Genomic DNA, 15,428 nt, shown 5'->3' on the forward strand with positions numbered 1-15,428 from the left:
AGAGTTTACGGAGGATCCTTTGATGGCAGCTGGTGTTGACTGGCAACTCTATTGCCCATAAGCAGTCCTGGGTCACAATTCCAGGTCAGAGAGGAATATTAGTGTTGTGGCTACAGGGGACCAGGGGCCTTTTCTAGATAAAAACCAGAGTGCAAACCAAGACAGCAGTGATCACTTCTCTCCCTGGATCATACTACCTTGGAAGCACCAAAAACTTGAAGAATCTCAGAACTAGCTATGAAAACAGTAACAGAAAAGTTTGAAGCTTGAAACAGTGCCTCCCCATTCTCAAATGAACAGAGCCCAACTTTAAGATAAAGTTCAAAGTCAAGAAATAGATTGGAAAAATGAGCAAGCAAAAACAAAAAAGAACTTAACCATAAAAGGCTACTACGGTAGCAGGGAAGACCAAGACAACAGAAGAAGAAAACAATGTGAAAATAGCTGTAGGTAAAGCCTCAAAGAAAAATGCTAATTGAACCAAGCCAAAGAAGAATTCCCAAAAGAATTCAAGAGATAAGAGTAGCAGAAGAAAAACTGGAAAAAGAAATGGGAATGATACAAGAAAATTATGAAAAGAAAGTTAACAGCGTGGTAAAAGAGGCACAAAAATACTGAAGCTAAGATATATTTCATTAAAAGAGATAAGCAGGGAAATTACATTATATTAAAAGGTACAATAGAACATGAAGTAATGTCAATACTGAACATACATGTGTGTGTGTGTATACACCAAATGCTATAGCATCCAAATTTATAAAGTAAAAGATAAATGAATTATAAGTAGCAATAGATAGTAAAACCATAATAGTGAAGGACTTCAGCTTCCCCTTATCAGAACTAGATAAATCTAACCAAATAAAAATAAGAAGTCAAGAAGGTAAATAGAATCTTAGATAAGCTAGATATGACAGACATTAAGAGAACTGAATGAGAATGGAAATGAATATACTTTTTTCTCAGCTGCATATTCCACCTCTATAAAAACTGGCCATATATTTGGGCATAAAAACTTTGTTGTCAAGTGCAGAAAAGCAGAAATATTCAATGCATCCTTTTCAGAGTATAATGTAATAAAAATTACATTTAATAAAGGACCATAGAAACAGAAATTAAAAATTAAATGAAAACTAAACAATTTAATCTTAAAAATGAATGGGTCAAAGAACAAATCACAGAAACAATAAATGTATAAACATGATAATAATGAGACAACATATCAAAACTCATGGGGGATACATCAAATGCAGTTGTCAGAGGAAAATTTATGTCTTTAAATGTTTACATCAATAAAATAGAGAAAGAACAGATCAATGAATTGTATATGTAACTTAAAAAACTAGAACAAATTAGAAATCCCCAATTAAACATCAAATTGGAAATTCTGAAAATCAAAGGAGAAATTAATAAGATAATTAAGAAACCATTGAATTAACAAATAAAACTAGGAGATGGTTTTATGAGGAAAATAACATAAACCACTGGTTAATATGAATTTCTAAAAAAGAAGAAAACCAAATCATCAGTAACAAAAATGAAAAGGTTGAATACATCAGTAATAAAGATGAAATTAAAGCAATTATTAGTGGTTATGTTGCCTGATTATATGCCAATAAATTTAATAATCTAAGTGAAGGACTTCTGGGGGTGGAGCCAAGATGGCAGCTGGAAAGCAGGGACTTGTGTGAGCTCCCCACCATGTTCCTCCAAAAACCTATAAAAAATGGCTCTGAACAAATTCTAGAACTGCAGAACCCACAAAATAGCAGAGGGAAGCAGGGATCCAGCCCAGGACAGCCTGGATGGTCGCTGGATGAGGTCTACAGCGCATGGAGTGGAGGGGAATGGAGCTCAGCATGGGAGGCAGCAGGACCAGCCAGACCAGGAGCTGGGCAGAACAGGCCCTAGCACCCTGAATCAGTGAGCTGGGGCAGTTACCAGACTTCTCAACCCACAAATACCAAAGACAACAGAGAAGGTTAGTGGGAAAAGCTGTGGGGGACAGAGTTCGAGGTTCGGCCACCGCCCCAGGGGCAGCGGGGGAGGTGCAGCTACAGAACTACAGCTGCAGTTACTTCCGACCCCAGGCCCACGTGGTGGGAGGAATTAAGTGGCAGATCAGAGCAGGAGTGAAGAGCCTGCTTAAGATTTGCATCAGGTCCGGGTTGGTGGTTCTTGAGGAAGGAAGAGTGCTGGGGTGGCAGAGCTGGCTGTATAGAAATAGCTCTGAAATCAACGGTGCATCCCCTCAAGCTTGGAACAAAGTACTCTTTGTTCTATAAGCAGTCATACCCTGACAAAAAACTCAAGGGTCAAGTAAGTTGGCTGGGAACATGGTCAGGCAGTGAAAACGCACCCAGATTCAGTCTCAGACTTTGGAATCTTTCTTTGGTGACAAAGAAGACCAAAACGTATGGCCTGAAGAAGTCAACAAAGTGCAAGAGCCTACACCAAAAGCCTCCAAGAAAAACATGAACTGGTCTCAGGCCATGTAAGAGCTCAAAAAGGATTTGGAAAAGCAAGTTAGAGAAGTAGGGGAAAAATTGGGACAAGAAATGAGAATGATGCAAGAAAACCATGAAAAACAAGTCAATGACTTGCTAAAGGAGACCCAAAAAAATACTGAAAAAAATATTGAAGAAAACAACACTTCAAAAAAATAGACTAATTCAAATGGCAAAAGAGCTCCAAAAAGCCAATGAGGAGAAGAATGCCTTGAAAGGCAGAATTAACCAAATGGAAAAGGAGGTCCAAAAGACCACTGAAGAAAATACTACCTTAAAAATTAGATTGGAACAAGTGGAAGCTAGTGACTTGATGAGAAATCAAGATATTATAAAACAGAACCAAAGGAATGAAAAAATGGAAGACAATGTGAAATATCTCATTGGAAAAACCACTGACCTAGAAAATAGATCCAGGAGAAATAATTTAAAAATTATTGGACTACCTGAAAACCATGATCAAAAAAAGAGCCTAGATATCATCTTTCAAGAAATTATCAAGGAGAATTGCCCTGATATTCTAGAGCCAGAGAGTAAAATAGAAATTGAAAGAATCCACAGATCACCTCCTCAAATAGATCCCAAAAAGAAAACTCCTAGGAATATTGTCACCAAATTCCAGAGCTCCCAGATCAAGGAGAAAATACTGCAAGCAGCCAGAAAGAAACAATTTGAATATTGTGGAAAAACAATCAGGATAATACAGGATCTGGCAGCTTCCACATTAAGGGACCGAAGGGCTTGGAATACGATATTCCAGAGGTCAATGGAGCTAGGATTAAAACCAAGAATCACCCACCCAGCAAAACTGAGTATCATGCTCAAGGCAAAATATGGATTTTCAATAAAATAGAGGACTTTCAAGCTTTCTCAGTGAAAAGATCAGAGCTGAATAGAAAATTTGACTTTCAAACACAAGAATCAAGAGAAGCAAGAAAAGGTAAACAAGAAAGAGAAATCATAAGGGACTTACTAAAGTCGAACTGTTTTGTTTACATTCCTACATAGAAAGATGATGTATATGATTCTTGAGACCTCAATATCATAGCAGCTAAAAGGAATATGCATATACATATGTGTATACATATATATACATATGTGTGTGCCTATGTATGTATATATGTATATATATGTGTATACACACACACACACACACACACACACACAAAGGGCACAGGGTGAGTTGAATATGAAGGGATGATATCTAAAAAATAAAATCAATTTAAGAGAGAGGGAGAAAGGGAGAGATAGAATGGGGTAAATTATCTTGCATAAAAGTGGCAAGAAAAAGGGGTTCTGTATTAAGGGAAGAGGGGGCAGGTGAGGGGGAATGAGTAAATCTTGCTCTCATTGGATTTGACCTGAGGAGGGAATACCATACACACTCAATGGGGTATCTTACCCCACAGGAAAGAAGCAGGAAGAAGATAAAAAGGGGGGATGATAGAAGGGAGGGCAGATGGCGCGAGGAGGTAATCAAAAACAAACACTTTCGAAAAGGGACAGGGTCAATGGAGAAAATTCAATAAAGGGGGATAGGTTAGGAAGGAGCAAAACATAGTTAATGTTTCACAACATGAGTATTGTGGAAGGGTTTTACATAATGATACGCATGTGACCTATGTTGAATTGTTTGCCTTCTTAGGGAGGGTGGGTGGGGAGGGAAGAGGGGAGAGAATTTGGAACTCAAAGTTTTAAAAACAGATGTTCAAAAACAACAACAACAAAAAAAAGTTTTTGCATACAGCTAGGAAATAAGATACACAGGCAATGGGGCATAGAAATTTATCTTGCCCTAGAAGAGAAGAAGAGAAAGGGGGATGTGAGGGGAGTGGGGTGACAGATGGGAGGGCTGACTGGGGAACAGGGCAACCAGAATATACACCATCTTGGAGTGGGGGGAGGGTAGAAATGGGGGAAAAATTTGTAATTCTAACTTTTGTGAAAAATCAATGCTGAAAACTAAATATATTAAATTAATTAAAAAAATAAAAAAATAATCTAAGTGAAATGGAAGAATACTTAAAAATATAAACTGTTTAGATTGACAGAAGAGTAAATCAAATATCTAAATAAACCTATTCTAGAAAAAGAAATAATAGGCCATAAATGAGCTTCCTAAGAAAAAAGCATCAAGACCAGATGAATTTACAAGTGAATTCTACCAAACACTTACAGATCAATTAATCCCAATAGTAAATAAATTATCTGGAATAGTAGACCAAAAAAAATAGTTCTACCAAACTCCTTTTATAAAACAAATATCGTTCTGATGCCTAAACTAGGAAGAGCAAAAACAGAGAAAGAAAATTATAGACCAATTTTCCTAATGAATATTGATGCAAAAATATTAAATAAAATACAAGCCAGGAGACCACAACAATATTTCAAAGATCAACAGATGCAGAAAAAGCTTTTGACAAAATGCAACACTCATTCCTATTTTTTAAAAAAGCCCACTTGAAAGCATAGATATAAATGGATTTTTTTTGTCCTTAAAATACGAAGCATCTACCTAAAAACATCAGCAAGCATTATCTGTTAGAGGATAAGCAAGAAGTCTTCCCAATAAGCTCAGGAGTGAAGAAAATGCTCACTATCATCAGTATTATTCAATATTGTACTAGAAATGTTAGCAGTAGCAAATGGAAGCAAATAAATGAAGGAATTAGAATAGACAATGAAAAAATAAAACTTTCTCTTTTTGTAGATGATTTGATGATATACTGGGGAAATCCTAGAGGTTCAACTAAAAATTAGTTAAAACAATTTATAATTTCAGCAAAATAGCAGGATATAAAATAAACCCACATAAATAATTGACACTTCTATATATTACCAACAAAGCCCTGAAAGAAAAGATAGTAAGAGATATTTCACTTAAAATAACTGTAGACAATATAAAATACTTAGGAGTATAGCTGCCAAGACAAACCCAGGAACTATACAAACATAATTATAAAACACTTTTTATACAAATAAAGTCAGATTTAAATAACTGGAGGAATATTATTTATGGATGGGCCAAGACAATATACTAAAAATGACAATTCCACCTAAACTAATCTACTTATTCAGCGCTATCCTAATTAAACTATTAAAAATATTTTATTGAGCTAAAAAAAATTATAACAAAATTCATTTGGAAGGGCAGAAGGTCAAGAAATCAAAGAAATTAATGAAAAAAATGTAAAGTAAGGAAATCTAGCAGTACCAGATCTTAAGCTGTACTGTAAGGTGGATATTATCAAAACTATTGGGCACTGGCTAAGAAATAAAATGGTGGATCAGTGGAATATGGTAGGTATACAATTGTTTGTCCTTCACTTTTGAAGAGGACCAATGACATCATAAAGGTGGTATTTTGATTTATGGCTCAACTGGATTTAAATGAAGCAAAGTTTCACAGAGCCTCATTCTCTCTTCCTGAGTCATTGAAGTCCAGCGGAAGGACAAAAGTCAAGATGACTGGCGATGGCCCAGGATGCAGTGAATGACCTCAGCATCTTTGATACCTGACCAAGCTCTAAGCATTCCACAGCACTGCTTCAGCCACCTTCATGGACATTGAAACAAATTATTTTCATCCACCCATTCTGCCAGGGAAAGTCTTCACATGCTTGAGTAGACATCCCCCTAATTCGCTTGAGGCCTATAGGCTATCCTTAACCTGGTTTAGCCCATCTGCCCAAACAGTTTACCACCAATGTATAGCTATTATGCATGCTACAGCTTCTTGGAGCCACAGGTGAGAGTTTGGTGAATCAAGTGGACACCAAAAGTAGATGAGCAACCTCGAAAAGGGCTCAGCAAGCCCTCATACCAGAAGTGCTAGTCCTCCTGAACACTTCATATACTCCAGGTATACAATACACAGTAGTAAATGACTAGATTGAGCTCATGTTTGATAAATGCAAAGATATAAGCTTCTGGGGTATGAACTCACTATTTGGCAAAAATTGTTGGAAAAACTGGAAAGCAGTCTTGCAGAAAATATGTATAGACCAATCTCTCTACACCATTTACCAAGATAAGGTCAAAATGGATTCATGACCTAGACATAAAGGGAGACATCATATGCAAATTAAAGGAGCATGAAATATATTATCTATCAGATTTATAGATAAAAGAATAATTAATAAACAAGAGATAGAGAGCATTATGAGATATAAAATGGATAATTTTGAATATATTAAATTTAAAAGGTTTTCTAAAAATAAAACCAATGTAGCCAAGATTAGAAAGAAAGTAGAAACTTGGGGGAAAATTTTATAGCCAGTTTCTCTGACAAAGGTCTCATATTTCAAATATATAGAAAACTCAGTAAAATTTATAAGAATATGTGTCATTCCTTAATTGATAAATGGTTAAAGGCTCTGAAATTAAAACTATGTATAGTTATATGAAAAATGCTCTGAAGCATTATTGATTAGAGAAATGCACATTAAAGCAACTCTGAGGTTCCATCTTACAATTACCAGATTGGCTAAAATTTCAGAAAGAGGAAATGACAAATGCTGGAGGGTATGTGGAAAACTTGGGACACTAATACACTGTTGGCAGACATGTGAACTGATCTAACCATTTTGGAGAGCAATTTGGAATTATGCCCAAAGATTTACAAAACTGTGAATATCCTTCAATCCAACGATGCCACTCTTTGGTCTGTTTCCCAAAAAAAGGAATGAACCTATATGTTCTAAAATATTTATAGCAGTTCTCTTTGTGATGGCAAAGAATGAGAGGCCGAGAGAGAGCAAGTGAGCACAAGAGAGCACGCGTGAGAGAATAAACAGAAGAAACAGAACAGAGGGAAATACAAAATAATCACAACTATGACTGTGAATAGAACAAGCTCTCACATAAAACAGAAGTGGATATTAGAGTAGATTAGAAACCAGAATCCAACAATATGTTTTTTAAAAGAGATACACACTTAAAACAGAAAGATACACACAAAGATAAAATTAAGGGTTAGAGCAGAATCTAATATACTTTAGCTGAAGTAAAAAAGGCAGAGGTAGCAATCATGATCTCAAACTAAGCAAAAGCAAAAACAGATAACCACAGAAACTACATTTTGCTAAAAGGTACTATCGATAACAAAGTAATATAAAGAATTTACAGCAAGTTTCTCTGATAAAGGCCTCATTTCTCAAATATATAAGGAACTGTGTCAAATTTATAAAAAATAAGAGTCATTCCCCAGTTGATAAATGTTCAAGGGATATGAACAGGCAGTTTTCTAAAAAAGACATCAAAGCTATCTGTGGTTATATGAAAAAAATGTTCTAAATCACTACTGATCAGAGAAATGCAAATTAAAACTACCCTGTGATACCACTTCATACCTACCAAAAATGACAAATGCCCGAAGGGATGAGGGAAAATAGGTACACTAACGAATTGTTGATGGAGTTGTGAACTGACCCAGCCTTTCTGGAAAACAATTTGGAACTATGCCCAAAGGGCTCTAAAATTGTACATACCCTTTGATCCAGCAATATCACTAATAGTCTGTACCCCAAAGAGATAAAAAGAAAAGGAAAGAGACTTACATGTACAAAAATATTTACAGTAGTTCTTTTTGTGGCGGCAAAGAATTGGAAATTGAGGGGATCTAGTGGTAGATAGGTAGATGGATAGTGGTCTATGCTAGGGTCTCTCCAGTTAGATAAGTGGGCCTCAGAGCTGAGATATCTCCAAGATGAGAAAGCCACTTGATATTTTTTGCTTGACACTGACTTGCTTTTTGAACAGTTTTCCCTGTTGTTTCAGGCAATCAGGATATCCAGAGGAGACATCTTTTTGGAGGGGAGTATTTAATTTTCTTTTATGAATCAAATGTCTGTTTATGATTGATCAGTAAGAAACAGTATATATTCTCTATACCTTTCAGTCACTGCATAACTATAAAGATACAGTCTACTACAGGATGTCATTTGAGAAAGCCTGCCATTCTCTCCTCGTTTTTATCGAGGATATCTTCAATTCATACACGTATCATTCTTATAAAGATTTTTACATTACATTACCAAGATGTTACATTAATGGCCTGTGAATCAGTTCACATGGCAAAATTTCCTATACTTACTCCATTTACCTTCCCAGATCTGCTGCTTGTTATTCAAATGATCTTGGGTAAATCACTTAACTTCTCCAGGTCTCAGTTTATTCAATCGTAAAATGCAGGAGAGGAACTAGATAGATAGCTTCTGAGATATATCTTCTAGCTCTAAATCTACCATCCCATGATCATATAGCTTTCTTCATGGTGAACATATCACATATGCTTTAAATTTTGCTTTTCTGCTTCCCAAGAATCAGCTTCCCTCAGCTCCTGCCTCTCTAAAGCTAACTTTTAGCAAATTCCTTGTTCAAGGCAAAGCTTGAGGGGTTTTCATTTGGCAACAGTGATAAAAGCCATAGCAGTATTCAAGGCCTAGCTGTATTATTCCACCCTTTGGAAATTAATCTCCATGAAAGAAAATAGTGATGACAAATACATCTCTACTACCTCCTGAAAGATTATAAAAACCCATCTGTCTCAGAGGGGTTTGGGCCAGCTCACTACGAAGGAAACACCACGAACATCTTGCAACCATGGCACACCTAAGAATGCAAGAAGGTAGGGCTCAGGATCTATTGTGCTGATTGAGGATACCCTTTCAGTGACAGCAGGACAATAGACTGATTTTCATCTCATTCTGCCGTAAACTCCTCTTGTTTTATAATTTGAATCACAGAATCACAAGATTTGAGCATTAGAAGGGACTATAACAGCTATCCTGAACCATTCACAAAAAGAATCTCCTCTATAACATACCAACAATTCATCATGCAGCCTCTGCCTGAAGACCTCGGAGGAGGTAGACCAAACCATATCTCAAGGCAGCCCATTCCAACTCTGAGCAGATCTCATTGTTAGAAAGTTTTGTTTTATTTGTCAGTTAAAGGGAGGAAACTGTAGTTCAGTTTCCTGAAGGAATATGCAGAGTCAAGGAAAGAAACTTTTCTTATTGTTTACTTTGTTTTGGAAAAAGAAGACCTATGTATGGAGAGGAGATAGTCAAGATACACAAGACTGGAAAGTGGAGCATGGTCATGGCAGACACAGAAGGAGACAGTATAAAGGCTATAGGTGAAAGGGTTAACTTTGGCAAAGGGAAGAATCACCTCTTCCTCAGAGAATAGAAGGAAGAAAAAAATAAGTAAATACACTGAGAGTTTTAGAGGTAAGGAAGAGGGGAATTGAGAAAGTTCTCTTAGGATTATTTCTCAGTAAATTCTCAGTAAAGTAGAAAGTAAGGTCAGTTAATCAACAATAACTTATTACTCGTCTACTATGTGCTAGGAACTATGATAAGTGATGGGGAAACAGACACAATAAAAAAAACCTTACCTTTAAGAACATGCACATCTATTTGTTACTGTTTAGTCATTCAGTCATGTCCTGCACTTCATGACCCTAGGGAACATACTGTCTATGAGGTTTTCTTGGCAAAGACACTAGAGTGGTTCCCCATTTTCTTCTCCAACAGATTAAGGCAAAGGGAGGTTAAGTGACTTGCTCAGTGTCACAAAACTAGTAAGTGTCTGAGGATGGATTTGAACTCAGCTCTTTCTGACTTCAGGCCTAGAGCTCTATCCACTGAGCCACCTACCTATCTCCTACATACAAAAGATAGACAATGGTCATCTGTCTAGAGTAAGGTTCTAATTCAGAGAACTCTAAAAACACTCCTTATTGATTGAAATATTTTTATTGATATTCACCAACTTTAAAAAAACTGTTTTAAGAAGTTCTAATTTCTCTTTATAAAATGTATAGGACAATTTACTCCCTAATCTAATCAAAGTTACTTAAGGTATATCAATTTAGGAACATAAAATATTCTGAATTCTTTAATACTACCTGACAGTTAGACAATCTATTAAGAGAAAGATATTGTCAGATAAATCTTACTGGCTATTTAGTAATCCTTTCATTTAAATAAGATTGATCCTCTTGATTCAGTAGTAAGATTAATTAGATCTAGCTTTCAAAGAAAGATTTAAAAATTGTCTTTTATCTCAATTACTAAAATGTCAATATTCGATTGGTCTGATGAATTGTCAAAAATTACCCTCTTTGGACAACAATGAAGAAGATGTTACTCAATTAAAATCCACTTGGGCATTTGACATTTACAGGGCAGTTTAAGGCTTACAAAACACTTTACCAAAATTATTTTATATTACCGCCACTGGTCCTGTCCGTGGCTATAAGCTAGGTCATAAATCTAAAAAACTAATGAGAATTTAATTCATGCTTTTCTTGTCTTTCTATTGTTCTTTGATTGATTTTTTTATAAAAGAACATTGAATAAATTTGTTTTAATATTGAAATGACTGCACTGAAAAAAGTGATTCAATTCAACCACTGGTGTTTGAAAAATCTGAATCTCCAGAAGCAGACAGAATATGCTGATCAAGGACAGCATTAAAAGATCTAGGACAATACCGTCTGACAGGAGACAATTTTCTTCACGGCCTCTAATGTCAGAATGTAAAAATACCTCATTTGAACCAGCTACTCAAATAAAAAAAAAAGAATCTGTCTTCACCTGCTTTCTTAACAAAATCACTGTGTGTGATTTGCTTCTTGAGATCTCTTATATTTCTCAGTGGCATTTTTAGAAGTAAATGCTTAAATAAGAATTATCCCAATCCTGTCCATGATTCTATACATTTGAGTTCTATGAAGCTTGGATAAAGTTCTATCACAAAATTAGGAAATACTAAACATATAATACTGCATAAAAAGCTTACCTTTGGGGCTCACTACAAGGCTATACAAAAATTTTTACAGAATTAAATAATAAAATAATAGTAGAAGACATATATTTTGTTATGTTCAAGTTCAGGCCTCTAGGATTTAAAATTTTGGCTTTCTTTATGTTTAGGCATGGTAAATGACTTGATTAATAATATTTACATAGTTACACCTTCCTAATTTTTCCAATTCCCTTCTGCCAAGGATGTTATAAAATCTAAAGACTTAAAACTTTTAGCTAATATCCATTTTAATAGCTAATACTAATAGTATTTACTAACAGTAATAATATTAGCTATTTAAATGGAACATGAACAATTTTAACTAGGATATCACACGCAGAGTAAGAAAATCAAAAGCTGCTCTATACACAGCTCCTTTGAAATTGCAGAATCTCTGCTTTTTAAAAACTCTTATCATTTACTTCACTCCTAGTGCACAGTATCAGTGCATGGCAAGGTCCACATTTGTTCTTCTCCATCAAGGGTCTGTGGTTCGGGTCCTGTTATGTACATGAATCCTCCTATTTATCCAGAAAATCTTCATTGTACAAGAACTCTTCTGTACTTAGAAAGCTTAGTCTAAGCATTCCTGTGTTTGACCAGGTATTCTTCTAGTACTGCCAGCTCACATAACCTAAAGCGACCAGGTTAGCACAGGAGCTTTCTACCACTCCACTACTAACTCTGTCCACTGCCTTCTCTGTGACTACATGGTTCCCTACCCTTGTGGGGCCATCTGGTTCCTTGAAGGGGCCACAGAGCTACACATTCCTCTCTCTAAGAATCTGTGCCTTATGAGCATATATAGCATGCTCTGACTGATATAATGCCCTCTTAAAGATATAGGAAACTAAATTATTCATACGAACAATGAAAAGGGAGAACTCATAACAACTAAAGAAGAAATAAAAGAAATTATCAGAAATTATTTTGGCTAATTATATGCTAACGAAACTGAACATTGAGAAGAACTAGATGAATACTTATGAAACATATAAACCATCCAGATTAACAAAAAAGGAAATAGACTGTTTAAATAATCCAATACCAGAAAAAGAAGCTGGAAACCCATAAAGGAATTCCCAAAGGAAAAAATAAAACTCCAGGACCAGATGGATTTACAAGTGAATTCTATAAAATGTTCAAAGATCCATTAATTTCAATACAATGTAAATTATTTGCAACAATAAGAAGGTAGCTTTCCAGCCTCTAAGAATACAAATAAGGGCTTGATACTTAAAAAGAGACAAAGCAGAGAAAGGAGGTGGGGTGGAGAGACCAATATTCTTAATGAACACAGATGCAAAAACTTTAAATAAAATATGATGTACAACAGCATATGAGATTTTATACTTTTATACTATGACTAGGTTTGGATTAAAACAAGAATTCTGGGTTGATTCAACACAAGAAAGACTATAAATATAATAAGCCATTTAAATATATAAATAATAAAAATATATGATTATGTCAATAGATGCTGAAAAGGTTTTGACAAAATTCAACAACCAATTTCAATTAAAAACTAGAAATTATAGGAATAAATAAACTTTTCCTTAATACAGTGAATCATATTTGTTTATATCTAAGAGTAAACATTATATATAATGGAGAAAAGTTGGAAGACTTTCTAATCAGGGGTAAAGAAAGGATGCCCATTATCACCACTACTATGGTAACTACTATGTAACAGTGCTAGAAATGCTAGATATAGAAATAAGACAAAGAAAAGAAATTGAGGGAATATTGATGATATACTCAGAAACCTTCAGACAGTTAACTAAAATTAAGTGAAATTATTAACTTCAGCAAAGTTGTAGGACATAAAAGAAATCCAAGTAAATCATCAGCATTCTTATAATTAATCAACAAAACCCAGTAGGAAGAGCTAGAAAGAGAAATTCCTTGTAAAATAACTATAGAAGCTATAAAATATTTGGGAATGTATCTACCAAGATTCACCAAGGGATTATATGAATCCAACTATAAAATACTCTTTGCAGAAATACAGACCTAAAAAATTGGAGAAACGTTAATTGCTCAAGGGTAGGTCAAGTCAATATAATAAAAATGACAATATTACCTAAACTAATTTACTTATTCAATGCTTTACCAATAAAACTCCCCAACAGAGCTAGAAAAAAAATAATGAAATTCAAATGGAAAAACTTCAGAAGGTTAAGAAACTAAAAAGGAGTAATGGAAAAAAGTGAGAAGGAAGGGGAGTCTATCAGTACGGAATATAATCCCCTACATGGACTTCAAAGCATCTATGACTGTTTCTTCACTTATTTGGCAAAGAGGAATTTTTCCGAATGGTTGCTGAAACAACAGGACTAAGCGTGCATACAAAAGGCACTAAATAGTCAAATCAGTTTTTCTCTTTTCTCTCTGGCTGTGTTCCAGCAAGTGGGCCAAACTGCTCTGGGCCTTCAGGTGAGGAAAAGGGGCTTCCGGCTCTCTCTCTCTCTCATCAGTAGGAAGCAGGTGAGCACGTGGCTCCCTAGACAAGCTTGTCTCTGGGATGGGGCTGGCTCCTGCCTAGGGTTTTATTTTTTTGAGGTAATCGGAGTTAAGTGACTTGGCCAGGGTCACATGGCTATTAAGTGTCTGAAGCCACGTTTGAACTCAGGTCCTCCTGACTCTAGGCCTGGTGCTCTATCCACTGCACCACCTTAGCTGCCCCTCTGTCCTATCTTCCTATGTCTTCTTAAGGGCCTTGTGAGAGTTCGAAAGTTTGGAAAGACAGAGGTCCAGGAACAGGAGTACATTCTAGAGTATGCAGCCAAGCCCAGTAAGGAACAGCCTATCTGATCCAGCTCATGCCAGGTCCTACAACAAGGGGGCAACTCACCCAGTGGCAATGTCACATTTGGAAGTGAACTTCATGAAATCAATAGTTTGTGGCAATTACTTTAAATTTTACCCTAGATGGCCTAGCTCAAAGAGATGTATTTTTCTTCTGTTTTTGCTAGATCTTCTCTCTAAATACTCCTTTTGTAAAAATTAAGTGGTACAGTTATACCTATGGAGTACCTTGTGATACATCACTATTACATAGAAATGCTACTTTCCCTTCTAAGACAGTCAATTAGATCACATTGTGATCAAGTTTTTAAATTTAAAAATATTTATTAAGCTCCTATGTGCCAAATACTGTGCTACACACAAGGAATAAAAGGCAAAGCTAAAAAATGATACAATCTTTGCCCTCTAGTAATTTACAAATAGGCTAATTTTAACAAAAAGATCATAGCATTATTTAATAATGTTAATAAAATCAGGGCTACTTACTTAAAAGAAGTCTGCCACAGATCGAGAACTGCGAGCATTGTAGGGTTCATTGCATTTAAATTATCTCTAATAAAACTGCAAGCTGCAAAAAAAGACTTCCTCCAAGGTTTTGGCAGAATTTCCATTCTAAAGGCAAGGAGAAAACAATCCCAAATCAAAAGAAAAAACTTAAAAAAAATAGGTCTTCTCAGTAACAACAGCTTTATAACATTTTAAATACAATTCAATTTAAATATATATTAAACACCTACCATGTGCATACCAGGTAGGAGTTGAAGGAGATATAAAGAAAAATAAAATTAATACATTACAGTGTCTTCAAGGAGGTTAACATTTATTAGGAGAAATAATAAAGGTACACAAATAGCTATAATACAGAAGAGAGCATAAATTCATAAGAGAAGTACAAAGTGCTGAGGAGAGAATATCACTTCTAGCTAGAATATATCACTAAATGAATAATTAAGGAATCTGCATCTGAGTTGGGGCTTAAAGGATGGATAGGATCTCAACAAGTAGAAATGACCAGAAGATCAAATGTGATGTTTTCCTTTTATGAGAAAAATGGAAAATATATTACAAATATTTTTATAATTAAAAAAAGAGTATAAGGACATCTATAAACTAGCTATGATCATAGCATACGTATGGCTGCCATACTCTGCAATGTAGGGAAGAGGATTATCAATTGGAAGAAGCAGAGTAGCAACCACTTGGAGAAAAACACACTCTTTACATGCAGGGAGAGTCCATTGTGAAAACAAGACTGACAAACAAGGAAAAAGCTTCACCTCTCAAACAAAATGTGCCACA

The 15,428-nt window shown here is 35.4% G+C and overlaps 1 protein-coding gene across 1 annotated transcript in view; it reads right to left on the minus strand.

Moving 5' to 3' along the window:
* Positions 1–15,428, minus strand: part of DNAH7 (dynein axonemal heavy chain 7) — a 312,783-nt gene that overhangs the window by 262,507 nt on the left and 34,848 nt on the right. The window contains exon 8 of the mRNA XM_036744029.1: positions 14,616–14,741. Within this exon, the coding sequence (XP_036599924.1) occupies positions 14,616–14,741 (126 nt within the window). The remainder of the gene's footprint in view (positions 1–14,615; positions 14,742–15,428) is intronic.

The sequence above is a fragment of the Trichosurus vulpecula genome, chromosome 2, assembly GCF_011100635.1.
Source record: "Trichosurus vulpecula isolate mTriVul1 chromosome 2, mTriVul1.pri, whole genome shotgun sequence".
Lineage (NCBI taxonomy): Eukaryota > Metazoa > Chordata > Mammalia > Diprotodontia > Phalangeridae > Trichosurus > Trichosurus vulpecula.